At 44.5% G+C, this 13,383-nt stretch overlaps 1 protein-coding gene across 2 annotated transcripts in view; it reads left to right on the forward strand.

Annotated features, from left to right (window-relative positions):
- INTS13 (integrator complex subunit 13) overlaps nucleotides 1-13,002 on the forward strand; it is a 78,223-nt gene extending 65,221 nt beyond the window's left edge. For both annotated transcript variants that reach the window (XM_077469081.1, XM_077469082.1), the window contains 4 exons: nucleotides 1,736-1,960; nucleotides 3,576-3,715; nucleotides 9,392-9,527; nucleotides 10,411-13,002. In XM_077469081.1, coding sequence (XP_077325207.1) covers nucleotides 1,736-1,960; nucleotides 3,576-3,715; nucleotides 9,392-9,527; nucleotides 10,411-10,450 — 541 coding nt within the window. In that variant the 3' untranslated portion in view covers nucleotides 10,451-13,002. The remainder of the gene's footprint in view (nucleotides 1-1,735; nucleotides 1,961-3,575; nucleotides 3,716-9,391; nucleotides 9,528-10,410) is intronic.
- Nucleotides 13,003-13,383: the final 381 nt, after the last annotated feature.

Genomic DNA, 13,383 nt, shown 5'->3' on the forward strand with positions numbered 1-13,383 from the left:
TAATGCAGCATAGAGAGCTCTGTGATTAAAGGAGAGATGATCATGTTGCTCTGACAGATCTAATGACTAGGCATCTTATTTTCCTGAATTTTTCCTATTTGTTGCCTCCTCCCATGTATTTCTACTGTGTTCCTCTGGCTTTGAAGCTGAAGCTAGCAGAGCACAATGCAAAATTTCAAGCAATATAAATATAATTAGCAATATGGCCATACCTCAGGTGTTCCAGCAACGATTATATCAATAACTAAATGGGTGTTTACTTCTAAAAAAATTTTTATATCCGCTGCTGCTCTTTAACCACTTCAATACAGGGCACTTAAACACCTTCCTGCCCAGACCAATTTTGAGCTTTCAGCGCTGTCGCACTTTGAATGACAATTGCGCGGTCATGCTACACTGTACCCAAATGAAATTTTTATCATTTTTTTGCCACAAATAGAGCTTTCTTTTGGTGGTATTTGATCACCTCTACGGTTTTTATTTTTTGCGCTACAAATAAAAAAAATACCAAAAATTTTGAAAAAAAATGTTTTTTTTGTTTCAGTTTCAAAACTTTGTTAATAAGTACGTTTTCTCCTTCACTGATGGGCACTGATGGGGCTACACTGATGGGCACTGATAAGGCGGCACTGATGGGCACCAATGTGGCACCAATGAAGTGGCACTGATAGGCGGCACTGATAGGCGGCACTGATAGGCGGCACTGATGGGCGGCACTGATGGGCGGCACTGATGGGCGACACGCATGGGCGACACGCATGGGCGACACGCATGGGCGACACGCATGGGCGACACGCATGGGCGACACGGACGGACACTGATAGGTGGCACAAATTGGCACTGATAGCTGGCACAGATGGGCATGGATGGGTGGCACAGATGGGCATGGATGGGTGGCACAGATGGGCATGGATGGGCGGCACAGATGGGCATGGGTGGGCACTGATAGGCGGCACAGGTGGGCACTCATAGGCGGCACAGGTGGGCACTCATAGGCGGCATTGGTGTTATACTATAGTAATGGATGCCAATCAGTGCAAAACAATAATGCATGCCAATCAGTGATTCCCATTGTGGGCACTGATTGGCATCCATTATGGGCACTGATTGGCATCCATTGTGCTGACTGGCATCCCTGGTGGTCTAGGGAGGATTACCTTTTCCCTGGTGGTCTGGTGGCGTCCCTGGTGGTCCAGTGTGGGCATCCTCGGGGGGGCTGTGCTGATAATCGATCAGCACAGACCCCCCCCTGTCAGAGGAGCAGCCGATCGGCTCTCCTCTACTCGCGTCTGACAGACGCGAGTGAGGGAAAGGCGATCACCGGCTCTTCCCATTTACACTGTGATCAGCCGTGATTGGACACGGCTGATCACGTGGTAAAGAGTCTCCGTCGGAGACTCTTTACCGAGATCGTAGTTGCCGGGTGTCAGAATGACACCCCGCAACAACGATCGCCGCGATGCGCGCCCCCGGGGGCGCGCAGCGGCTCATAATCCTGATCACGTCATATGACGTCCGGTCAGGATTATGAAACCACTTTGCAGCCGTCAATTGCCTATAGGGCGGGCGGCAAGTGGTTAAACTCCTAAATATGCAGTTTTGTGAAAACCTGTGTATACTTGACTTTTTTGTCACATTATTTCCTGTGCATTGGATTCTGTAAAGTTTTTTTATCTCTTCTGAAAAGCTTGGCACGTTTCTAGCTCATGTCATTGCCTTGCCTCTGTTCTGGCAGGGATGAGCAGTATCGCATCATGTGGAATGAGCTGGAGACTCTGGTGCGAGCTCATATCAACAGCTCTGACAAACACCAAAGAGTCATGGAGTGCTTGTTGGCCTGCCGCAGTAAGCCACCAGAGGAGGAGGAAAGGAAGAAGAGAGGAAGAAAGAGAGAAGATAAAGAGGACAAGCCTGCTACGAAGGATTATGAACACGATAAGAAGTGGACAGAATCTGAAAAGTATGTTACAAAATCCCACATGACAGCATGCAGATCAGAAAGATTCATCAAGTGCCACCCAAGAATGTGTTTCATGCCAATTCTTGACAAAACATTTTTATTTTGTTTTTGAATAGAGCAGAAAAAGGTTAGAATTTCTGTTAGGTATTTATCCCTGGCTGTTGGGGAGATTTCTACAAGATGTTCTGTATTTGTTTCCTAAGGTGACAGCACTGATCCTCCATAGGTACAATACACTGAGTGTTGTTACCCCAGGACAGGAAGTTTGTTACAGGCAAGCTCCTGATGGGGAAAAAAAATAAAAATTGAAAATAGAAAAACCGTGCAGCCACCACACAAGGACTAGTAAGCTGCAATATATTACAATGTTGTTTTTGGGTTTATATTTAAATTTAACCACCCATGTTTTATTGTAGTAGATCTTTGACTGTACTATATCTTTAAAGGCATAGTCAACCTAAAAAAGAAAATGCATCTTTAGTGAAAAAAATTGCATCTATTAATTTTCTGCATTTGGACCTGCAAAGCATTGGAACTGTGCCCAGCGTGCATGGGTGCAATGCACAGGTTCCTGCATGCTATTCCTCAAGCCCCAGATATGGACTGTAGCTAGAGGAAGTTTTAGTGGACAACCAGTACAGTGACATCACCTTGTTGGCAAATGGGCTTTCTAGTATCTGCATTCACCAATGACTATTAATGGAGGATGCAGCTGTGTGGCCAGAGGCACTTGCGGCTGCACCAATTTAAAAATGGAATTTAGAGCCTGTTTAGGTATTCCGATGCATACAGAACTTACTTGTGAAACTTGGCAAGAGAACAGAGCGGCGGTCCCGGTCTGGGCACACCACCGGGGTCCCCATAGTCTTTACCTCCACCTGAGGATCGTTCTGGTCCACCCCACCCTCTTTACTCCCTTTCTACCTTTTGACCCAATTTACCCCCCCTTTCTTTCTGATCCTTTGCCTCCCTACCCCCCGCCCCCCTTCCATTCCCTCTCCCACACCCCCCAATCCCGATAAAAATAACTGGTGATTGCAAGGGCCTTATCAAACTATTTACCCAGTTTTCTTTCTAAAGACTGTCGGCCGTGGGAGTGGCCCCGACTGGGCTTTCCATTATGCGAGTGATCCCAAGCCATTAACGAAGACCCCTCTGGGTCGGCCCAGGGGGGACCACTCCAGGAGCCGCATTAATATAAAAGAGAGTACTGAGTGGGAGAACCAAAGAAGCCAGTGGGTGTTAGGGCCTTAGTTACTCTAGGTCTGATACTGCTGTAATATGATACGCTACCAAATGCTCCCCAACATGTACTGAATGTATTATTCGATGTAATGAGAAGACTGGGTGTCTATTGTTTCTTTTACAGTTTGCTTCTGTATTACCTGCAATCCATAAATAAAGTGGATGGGCAGCTGTGACAATTTATCATAATGTAATTGGACCAGTGGAATGATCCTGCCATTGCCAATGCAGAAAGCCATTAGAAACCTGTGTATGGTGCAAATGATCAGCATCTATTCATCACTGGGGATTGGACAATTCATTGGAGTATTTAGGATTCTAGATATGAAACTATAACTCTGAATGAAGTAAACATAATTTGTTATTTTAGGATGAAAACGTCAATAGATCGGGAAAAGGAGGACCTGGCAGAGGCCGAGATTATAAAGGACTCTCCTGATTCCCCAGAGCCCCCCAACAAAAAGCCACATATCGTCATAGAGGATGTCACCCCTATAGAGAAAACTAAAGGTCAGTGTGGGAAACAGCTGGATTTGTGCTTTATCAAAGTGTCTGAATGAGAACTTTATAGTCCTATAAACATTTTTCTTCTGATGAATATGTAATGTTATTCTACTGTATACATAAAGAAAGTAGCACTCGTATGTCAAATTACAATGCACATCAAAATAGATGTGTACTCTGCTTCCTGCTTTTTAGTGCTGCACAGTCCTTTTTCAGCTTGCTAATCTGAACACAAACTATTGCATATGTGTTTGATTGATTTATCTTGGCAGTCCCTCAGCATGGATGCTCTCTCTATTTCCTGATATAGAGAAAAGATTGACAGACTTGTTTTTTCTTACTATTTATCGGTCTATGGAGGGATTCAGACAATTTTTGTAATACCTTAAAATGTCTACCCCATTAAAATATTTCTTCTGTGTGATTTTTCCACCAATGTGGAGGAAATTTTTCTTTAAATAAGGTTCAGACAATGGACAATTGTTTGCTGTCATCAATCACAGTGCCCAATGACTTTACAAAAGTTCACCATCAGTCCTTATAAAAATATATAATCTGTACAGAATGTAGGGCATACCCATCCAGGACCATAGTTACTAACCGATACATGCAGGGCAGCAAACACTAACTTTACAAATTTGAGTTCCTTTTTCCAGTGTCATGTGGCCTACAAGATAACTGTAGCAGGAAGCAGCTCAGGGGGTTATTTAGAGAAGTCACCATGCTCTCTAGATCAAGCAATACAAAACCCTCTCCTGTTTATCTTGGGTGGCTGTGTCTGCAAAGTTGTATTATAGTTCTTTACATAGAACAGATGGCAGGTTTCCTTCTGTAGTGTAGTATAGATTTTGCAAAAACAGTATGGCAAAAACGGTAGAGCCAGTTCAGACTTTACTCATCTGGTCTCAGGACAACTTGAAGTCTAAATACAGCACTGCTCCATCCGCTTTTGTAGTATGTTTTTTAACTAATGAAAAATATTATTTTAAACCCTTTTTTCATTCCCTTTCTGTAGATTATCATTAGATTACCATTGTTGATGCCCTATGCTGTGTATACATAAAATAACTTCCCATTTTATGAGCCACCAGATGGCTGTCAGTGATTTCTCTGGTCCCCACTGGCAATTGGGGTGGTTCATTATTATACAATCACTCAGTCAGCTATGACTGGAGGTTGAACAGGGCACTGCAGATACCACTGCAGCCTGAAGGTGGCAGTGTTTTTCTGTTTAATACTATATTTGTCAGATACAATTAGAGTAATAATAATAAAAAAATTATAATAATAATTGAAAAAAAAAAAGCTTATTTCTAACATTTTTGCACATTTGTCAGCTTACAATAAAAAACATATTTTGTAATAAAACAGTAAATAAAGCCTTATGCATCCTTAAAAAATATTAAATATATTTGGGTATCCAAATAAGTCACATAATTATAGCTTAAGAAACTTCCACATGCTGATGATGGCAAATTTGTCCAGGGCATATAGGCACTGGTGATCCTGAGAGGGTTAATTGAAATACATATAAAATAACGTAAGGCGCTATAAAGCAGTATCAAAATGTGGATCCATATCAGCCGTGACCACTGCGATGGTGGTAAAGACAATATACAAAAACCCAGAGTCAAGGTGCTCCAGCATCCACAGAGGTATCAAATCAGAATTACCTCTCAAGTTTATGAAAGCTACTATTAAAGCATGGGAGGAAGAAGTGCAATTAGCCTGCCTGAGCTACTTGAGCTTCTCACCACAGACCCCATTGTGGGGGACTCACAGGTTGCCCCATTTCCACTCATTCCCAGATCCCATGGTGTGGGTGGTCAAGGGCATAAAGCTTCTAAAGGATATCACAAGAGATGGGATTTTACTGACATTTGATCAAATTAAGGCCAGGCATGACCTGCCTAACTCGAATTTTTTCAGATTCATACAATTTTGGGGAACGGGCAGTATAATCCATCCCTTCGACTTTGGAAAATATGCTTATGGGGGAAGACCTTCCTAAAACACTGTCACATATAAGGAAATGTTTAAGAAAAGTCCGGCGGCACTGACAAAATGTAGGGAGCGTTGGCAGGGGCAAGTTCCGGACGTAGATGGGGAGGAATGGGATGATATGTGGGACCACCACTTTGAAAAACGTAGTCACTGCAAGAGATAGACTAATACAATTAAAATTTTTGCACAGGATATATTTCACTCCTGCCAAACTTGCAGCAATATACCCGTCGGTCTCTCCGGAGTGCTGGAGATGTGGCTTCTCACCGGCTGATGCTAAACACATCTGGGAATGTCCTCAAATTGAGAACTTCTGGGAGGGGGTGGCGTCGTGCATTGAGGATATACTGAAAGTGCCTATCCCATTATTAATTAGGGTTTGTCTGTTGGGCCTAGTTGAGGAAGTGGTTCCCTCAACAGCTCTTAGAACGTTACTAAACATCCTATGTTTCTATGGGAGGAAGGCTATACTATTGAAATAGAGATCCTCCATGCCTCCTGACATTCCCTTCTGGAAGGGGATCATGAACGCCATGATGCCCTACTATAAGGCAACATACCAGTCCAGGGGGTGTGGGAAAAAGTTTAACAAAGTTTTGCAAACTTGGTTTAACTTCGATACTATGGTTGGATAGGACTGCTTAATGTGTCATCTCCTGTAACTAACAACTAAAAACTTTTCTAAGGTCCTCCAATGTCTCCCCGATATGCTAAACGAAAGGAGTTAAAACTACAAATATATTCACTGGGTTTTAATTTAGTATGTTGATAACAGATGTGCAGTAACTGGCCTTTGCTTCAGTCATTATGCTATATCCACTGAAGGTATCCTGGAATTACCTTGGCGGTTTAGGGCAAAATTTCTATCCGAGAATGGTGGTGAACTGAGTTACGGGTTATTGGGGGGGAGGGGGGGTTGGGATTTGGGTGTTCACATAGTCAATTGCCTGTGTTAGGTAGATTGAACGGTTATGTCGGAGTTGACCATGTTGGTCATGGAGCGAACTGGCGATGTGTCAGGGTCACTCCCATGTCAATGTTTAAATGTCTGTCTCAAAATTTTTTTTATAAAAAGTGCTCCAGGGAGGTCCTCCGATCCCTGTGCTGTGGCTTGCGGTCTCTCCAGTGCATCCCCTCCATCACTGGTTTGGTTCTTTCAACTCGCAGCTGTGTGCACTGCACCGTGTAAGACTTTTGCCTTTTCATGAAAGTATGATTTCAACTGGATTTCCTTGTCTCCTGTGGATCCTGGGCTCTTGTTAGTGCATCTACCCCACACATATTATTTTCATAGGACCTGCCTGGAGCGCTGTGGCTGTGTGTTTTTGTATAATTAAAATTAATAGGGATGCACCGAATGGGTTTTTTGGTGCCGAAACCGATACCGAAAATGAAAAATACACTAGGCCGAAAACCGAAACCGATACCGAAACAGCACCGATACCGAAAATGACTGTTTTTAAAAAATATTTTTATACAGGAGGTGGCCAGAGACTGGGGACATGGTACAGGAGGTGGTCAGAGACTGGGGACATGGTACAGGAGGTGGTCAGAGACTGGGGACACGGTACAGGAGGTGGTCAGAGACTGGGGACACGGTACAGGAGGTGGTCAGAGACTGGGGACACGGTACAGGAGATGGTCAGAGACAGAGGACGTGGTACAGGAGGCATCCCCCATTGCAGGCCAGTGTCCCCCATTGCAGGCCAGTGTGTCCCTTTGTGTCCCCTTTTGCATCCAGTGTGTCCCTTTGTGTCCCCTTTTGCATCCAGTGTGTCCCCTTGTGTCCCCTTTTGCATCCAGTGTGTCCCCTTGTGTCCCCTTTTGCATCCAATGTGTCCCCTTGTGTCCCCTTTTGCATCCAGTGTGTCCCCTTGTGTCCCCTTTTGCATCCAGCGTGTCCCCTTGTGTCCCCTTTTGCATTCAGTGTGTCCCCTTTTGCATTCAGTGTGTCCCCTTTTGCATTCAGTGTGTCCCCTTTTGCATTCAGTGTGTCCCCTTTTGCATCCAGTGTGTCCCCTTTTGCGGCCAGTGTGTCCCCTTGTGTCCCCTTTTGCGGCCAGTGTGTCCCCTTGTGTCCCCTTTTGCGGCCAGTGTGTCCCCTTGTGTCCCCTTTTGCGGCCAGTGTGTCCCCTTGTGTCCCCTTTTGCGGCCAGTGTGTCCCCTTGTGTCCCCTTTTGCGGCCAGTGTGTCCACTTGTGTCCAGCGTGTCCCCTTGTGTCCAGCGTGTCCCCCTTTGCAGCCAGCGTGTCCCCCTTTGCAGCCAGCGTGTCCCCCTTTGCAGCCAGCGTGTCCCCCTTTGCAGCCAGCGTGTCCCCCTTTGCAGCCAGCGTGTGTGTCCCCCTTTGCAGCCAGCGTGTGTGTCCCCCTTTGCAGCCAGCGTGTGTGTCCCCCTTTACAGCCAGCCTGTGTGTCCCCCTTTACAGCCAGCCTGTGTGTCCCCCTTTACAGCCAGCCTGTGTGTCCCCCCTTTACAGCCAGCCTGTGTGTCCCCCCTTTACAGCCAGCCTGTGTGTCCCCTTTTGTTGTAGCCAGCCTGTGTGTCCCCTTTTGTTGTAGCCAGCCTGTGTGTCCCCTTTTGTTGCAGCCAGCCTGTGTGTCCCCTTTTGTTGCAGCCAGCCTGTGTGTCCCCTTTTGTTGCAGCCAGCCTGTGTGTCCCCTTTTGTTGCAGCCAGCCTGTGTGTCCCCTTTTGTTGCAGCCAGCCTGTGTGTCCCCCCTTTGCAGCCAGCCTGTGTGTCCCCTTTTGTTGCAGCCAGCCTGTGTGTCCCCTTTTGTTGCAGCCAGCCTGTGTGTCCCCTTTTGTTGCAGCCAGCCTGTGTGTCCCCTTTTGTTGCAGCCAGCCTGTGTGTCCCCTTTTGTTGCAGCCAGCCTGTGTGTCCCCTTTTGTTGCAGCCAGCCTGTGTGTCCCCTTTTGTTGCAGCCAGCCTGTGTGTCCCCTTTTGTTGCAGCCAGCCTGTGTGTCCCCTTTTGTTGCAGCCAGCCTGTGTGTCCCCTTTTGTTGCAGCCAGCCTGTGTGTCCCCTTTTGTTGCAGCCAGCCTGTGTGTCCCCTTTTGCTGCAGCCTGTGTAGGGAAGAGAGCCGCCTCCGCCGCTTGTTGGATCACAGCGCCGGGAACATCACAGCTTTCATTTCAATTGCTGTGTGTTCCCGGCCGCGCGCCGTCACATGCAGCCCCTCCCGCTTGTCCGGGCACTTTGATAGACAGATCATCCGTCCAATCCTGCGGATGATCTGTCTATCTAAGTGCCCGGACAAGGGGGAGGGGCTGCGTGTGACGGTGCGCGGCCGGGAACACACAGCAATTGAAATGAAAGCTGTGATGTTCCCGGCGCTGTGATCCAACAAGCGGCGGAGGTGGCTCTCCTGCGCTTCACACCCCCCATGATGGGCGTCACCAGGGCGGGGGCGGAGCCCCGCCCCCACCCAGGCCACGCCCCATTTTTGGCTCCATTATCGGCCGTTTTTCTCTTTCGGCAAATTGCCGAAAAGGGCATTTTCGGCCGATATGTTTCGGCGGCCGAAATTTCGGTGCATCACTAAAAATTAATATTTGATTTGATAAGGTAAAGTGATAGAATTCACTGTACATAAAAGAAAATTATGCAAGTATGTAACATTTTGAACTAGATTTTTAATAAATGCTCCAAAGTTTATTTAATTTCTCCTGATGTCTACAGGTCCCATGTCTCTGCTGTCTCTGTGGAGTTCAAGAATTAACGCTGCCAATTCCAGGAAACATCAGGAGTTTTTTGGACGTACAAATTCTGTCAACAACAAGGCTGAACTGTACCAACACCTAAAGGAAGAAAATGGGTGAGCGTTGCAGGGAAGATTAACATCATTTGGATAGGACCAGTCAGAAGGCGTGGCTGTCTGCAGAGAGATGAAGATGGGGGGCATTGTCTATGTCAAGCTGACTTGTATGGACGGGGCCAGTATGAGCCTGTCCAACATCTTCATCTTCTCCCAGCAGGCTTCCACATCTTCTGACACGGCATTGGCCCTATGCTGTCTGGGCAGTGTAAAGCAGAATATGCGAGCAAGAAAATAACTTAATTACATTTGAAGTTTAACTCCAGGCAGATATAAAATACACGAATTAATGCAGGTCTGCATTCATTAATACATCCTTAAACAAGAATTTCAGAATTATTTTTACGTAGCAACATTGGTTCAGGTTGAACCAGTGTAACTATGCATGTACCATAACTGTGGGATCCCTTCAGAAGCTGAAAAGTGCTATAGCAAGCATCACTACGTCAGTGATTTCCACTGAGTGACTGCGCTGCTGCATTTAGAACACAGGTGGTTGGCTGCTCAGTCAGTACAGGCACCACTCTCTGGATGAGGTGGGGTGTTTTTTTTTTTTTTTGTTTTTTTCTAAATTTACATATTCATTTAGAGAACAAAAAAAACAAAAAACTGACAAAGTCTTTCTTAAAGATTTATCTATACCCAAGGATAAAAATGTATTGTAGCTTACCAGTCCTTGCGCGTTGTGGCTGCATTTTTTATTTTTTTACAATTTTTCTGGATTTCTGTCAGGGTCAACAGGTATTTTTCTGTACTTGCACCATTTATTAAAGTGTAAAAAAAGGGAAAATATGCATGTATTGCAGAGATGTACTATTTTATTATTTTCAGATGTTGTCTGGACATACAGTTGAATGTGTTCACTTTTTCTATTTCCTTGCAGAACGGACCCTGTTGAAAATGGAAAAGCTGGAAGACAGTGATGAACTATATTCTGTCACACAGTGATGAATTCTGTCATTTTACAGCATACGAATCAATTTTTACCATTTTGGCCTCTTTCTAGCATTTTCTATCACCTGTAAATGTGCAGACTCTGGGCAAACTATTTTAATACAATGAGAAGGATAAGATATCAGTTTTTGGGGATAACAAAGAACTAATCTTCCCGCCTTAAAAAAATTATATTAAAGTTGTTTTGTTGTACCCTTTTTAGAAAAAAAAATAACTGTTTAGTTTATTGTGTAAAAAATAATATAAAAATTGGATTTTTGTACTTGCTGCAAAATCCTTTTGTTGCAGTCTTTTTGGGGGATACAGGAGGTTTTTCATCTTTAGATTATACTGCTGCCAGAATCACCAGAGCAATCTACCTCTTTTGCCAAGGAATTGCTAAAAAATAAAACTGCCCAGCTTTTTGGACCATTGCAAGCTGCGTGCTGTGGGGGCACACGACAGGAGGGAATGGCCTGGAGCAGCAATCATGGTGTACTAATCCTATGGAATCACCAGAGCAGTCTACTGCTTTTGCCAAGGAATTGCTAAAAACAAACCTGCCCAGCTTTTTGGACCTGTAGGCCAGGAGGTCCATATCCAACATCCACAGCTTGTGAGACAAATCCCAGAAGTTCTCTGGGTGTAGAAACCACACGGCAGACTCTGATGACTGAGGAGCCAATTGTCTATGCTTGGAATGTAGAAGGCTGACAATGTTGGAACATACAGTTCTGACCAGGACAGGATCAGCTCTACCTCTCTTATTGCAGTGAAATGTCTGGTTCCTCCCTGATGATCCATGTACACCACCACCATGGCATTGTCCAACTAAATCCAAATTGGATGGCCTCTCAACAGGTTGGCCCAATGCTGAAGGGACAACTACATCACCCTGTGAACGCAAGTGGGTATGGTAACTAACAAGCTTCGTAAATGTTTCATGAAATCCAGCAGCAATATTTGTTAGGTTGAATTTTCCACCAAGTGATGAAGTCTCTCCCTAGGCAGTTTTAGGTAGACTTGCCCCTTTAAAAGCATGGCACAACATGCAAAAACATTTTTTATATAGCATATACAATTATGACACAAGTCCTATTGTAATTGAATGTTATTAAAATTACCTTTCCATTTCAATCTGCAGCTCTGTCATTTTCTGTAAAATGCAGTGCAATGTGGCTCACTGTAGGAGTTCTGTACACAGAATATATAATTTCCTTCTTTTGTGATTGGCTTACTGATTTTCCCAGAAATCTGCACTAAGGTACAAATGAGATTTTGAGCATCCCCTGCAACAAAAATTTTATTTTTAGTAAGATATTTAAAAATCTTAAAGGATGCAGACCCTGCAGCTTGCACCATTAGAACTCTGCAGGTGCTGCAGCTGATTGATAATTACAAAACCTCTACCATACAGGTTTACTGTGCACATGGACACAGACAAACAGCTATTCCTTCAGAATAATAAAAGATAGGAATCTGCAATAAGGTTTGTTAAAATCCCTGCCACGTACATTGATCACCTAGAGGGGAATGTTTTTTTCTCAACAAAAGTGGAGTTACTCTTTAAAGCTGAACTATAGGCAAATATAAAAGCCAAAAATGCAGCTCTATATTAATTAATACACTGGTAAATATTTTTATTAATTCAAGCCTTGTAGGTACCTAGCATAGACTGGAGAGAGAGAGGTAGCACAGTGAGCCAATTGGGTGTGCTGCACAAGTAGAACATGCATGAAAATCTGTGACATTTCCCAGAAGGTTGCAGGTGGGGGGAGGGGGGAGAGACTTCTGCTCTCATCACCTAGGCCAGTGGTTCTCAACTTCTGTCCTCAGGACCCACTAACAGGCCAGATTTGCAAGATAACTGATAAGGATTGGGTTGCTGTTCTGCAAATTTTCAGGAGCTGCAGTGCTTTGACCTAGAAGCAGCCTGGATCTGACAGCAAACTTTCTTCAAGGGACCTTGGCTGGAGACGGATTGTCCCTCTCACTGAGTGGTGTCTGAAGGAAGCTGGATGGAGGTAGCTGTCCTGGGGACTTGTGAGTAAAAACCCCAAACTGATCCCTGTATAGTGTTCTGAGGATTGCTCTGGATACCAGCAGTTATACACTAGAGCAAGGTAACCAGATGCCAGAGTGATTTACCCCATGTTCTTCAGCTGTGAGAAGACTTGTTTGCTAGTCGTTTTGGAGTATCCCATACCCCAATCTCTCTCCTGTTACAAGTTCTTCAAGCAATAAATCTTTAACCACTACAATACTGAGCACTTTTGCCCCCTTCCTTCCCAGACCATTTTTCAGCTTTCAGCACTCTCCCATTTTCAATGACAATTGTACGGTCATGCTACACTCTACCCAAATGACATTTTTATAATTTTGTTCACACAAATAGAGCTTTCTTTTGGTGGTATTTATTCACGACTCCGTTTTTTTATTTTTTGCGATATAAGCGAAAAAAGAGTGAAAATTTGGACAAAAAAACAATATTTTCTTCTTTCTATTTTAAAAGAAATCCAATAAAATCGAATTTTGTCATGAATTTAAGCCAAAATGTATTCTGCTACATGTTTTTGGTAAAAAAAAAAATTCCGTTAAGTGTATAATAATTGGTTTGTGTGATCACGGACATATGTGTGCAGATAATCATTGGGGCATGTGATTTTATTGGGACTTATGTGGGGGATGTGTTTTGGGAATGTTTTGGGAATGTGTGTTTACGCTGTGTGGTGACATGTGCTTACACTAGGTTGGTGATCAGTGAGTAAAAAGCTGTGAGGAGAGGAGAGCCGATTGCCTAGCAACCGGCTCTGTGTTTACATCACATGATGGCTGTGATTGGACACGGCCATCATGTGATCAGGAGGGCCAATCACAGAGCCCTCCTGCCGATCACGATGCATAGTTTTCGGGTGACACGAGC

Source organism: Lithobates pipiens, unplaced genomic scaffold (assembly GCF_037356315.1).
Source record: "Lithobates pipiens isolate NorthernLeopardFrog02 unplaced genomic scaffold, aLitPip1_a1.2 Scaffold_8, whole genome shotgun sequence".
Taxonomy (NCBI): domain Eukaryota; kingdom Metazoa; phylum Chordata; class Amphibia; order Anura; family Ranidae; genus Lithobates; species Lithobates pipiens.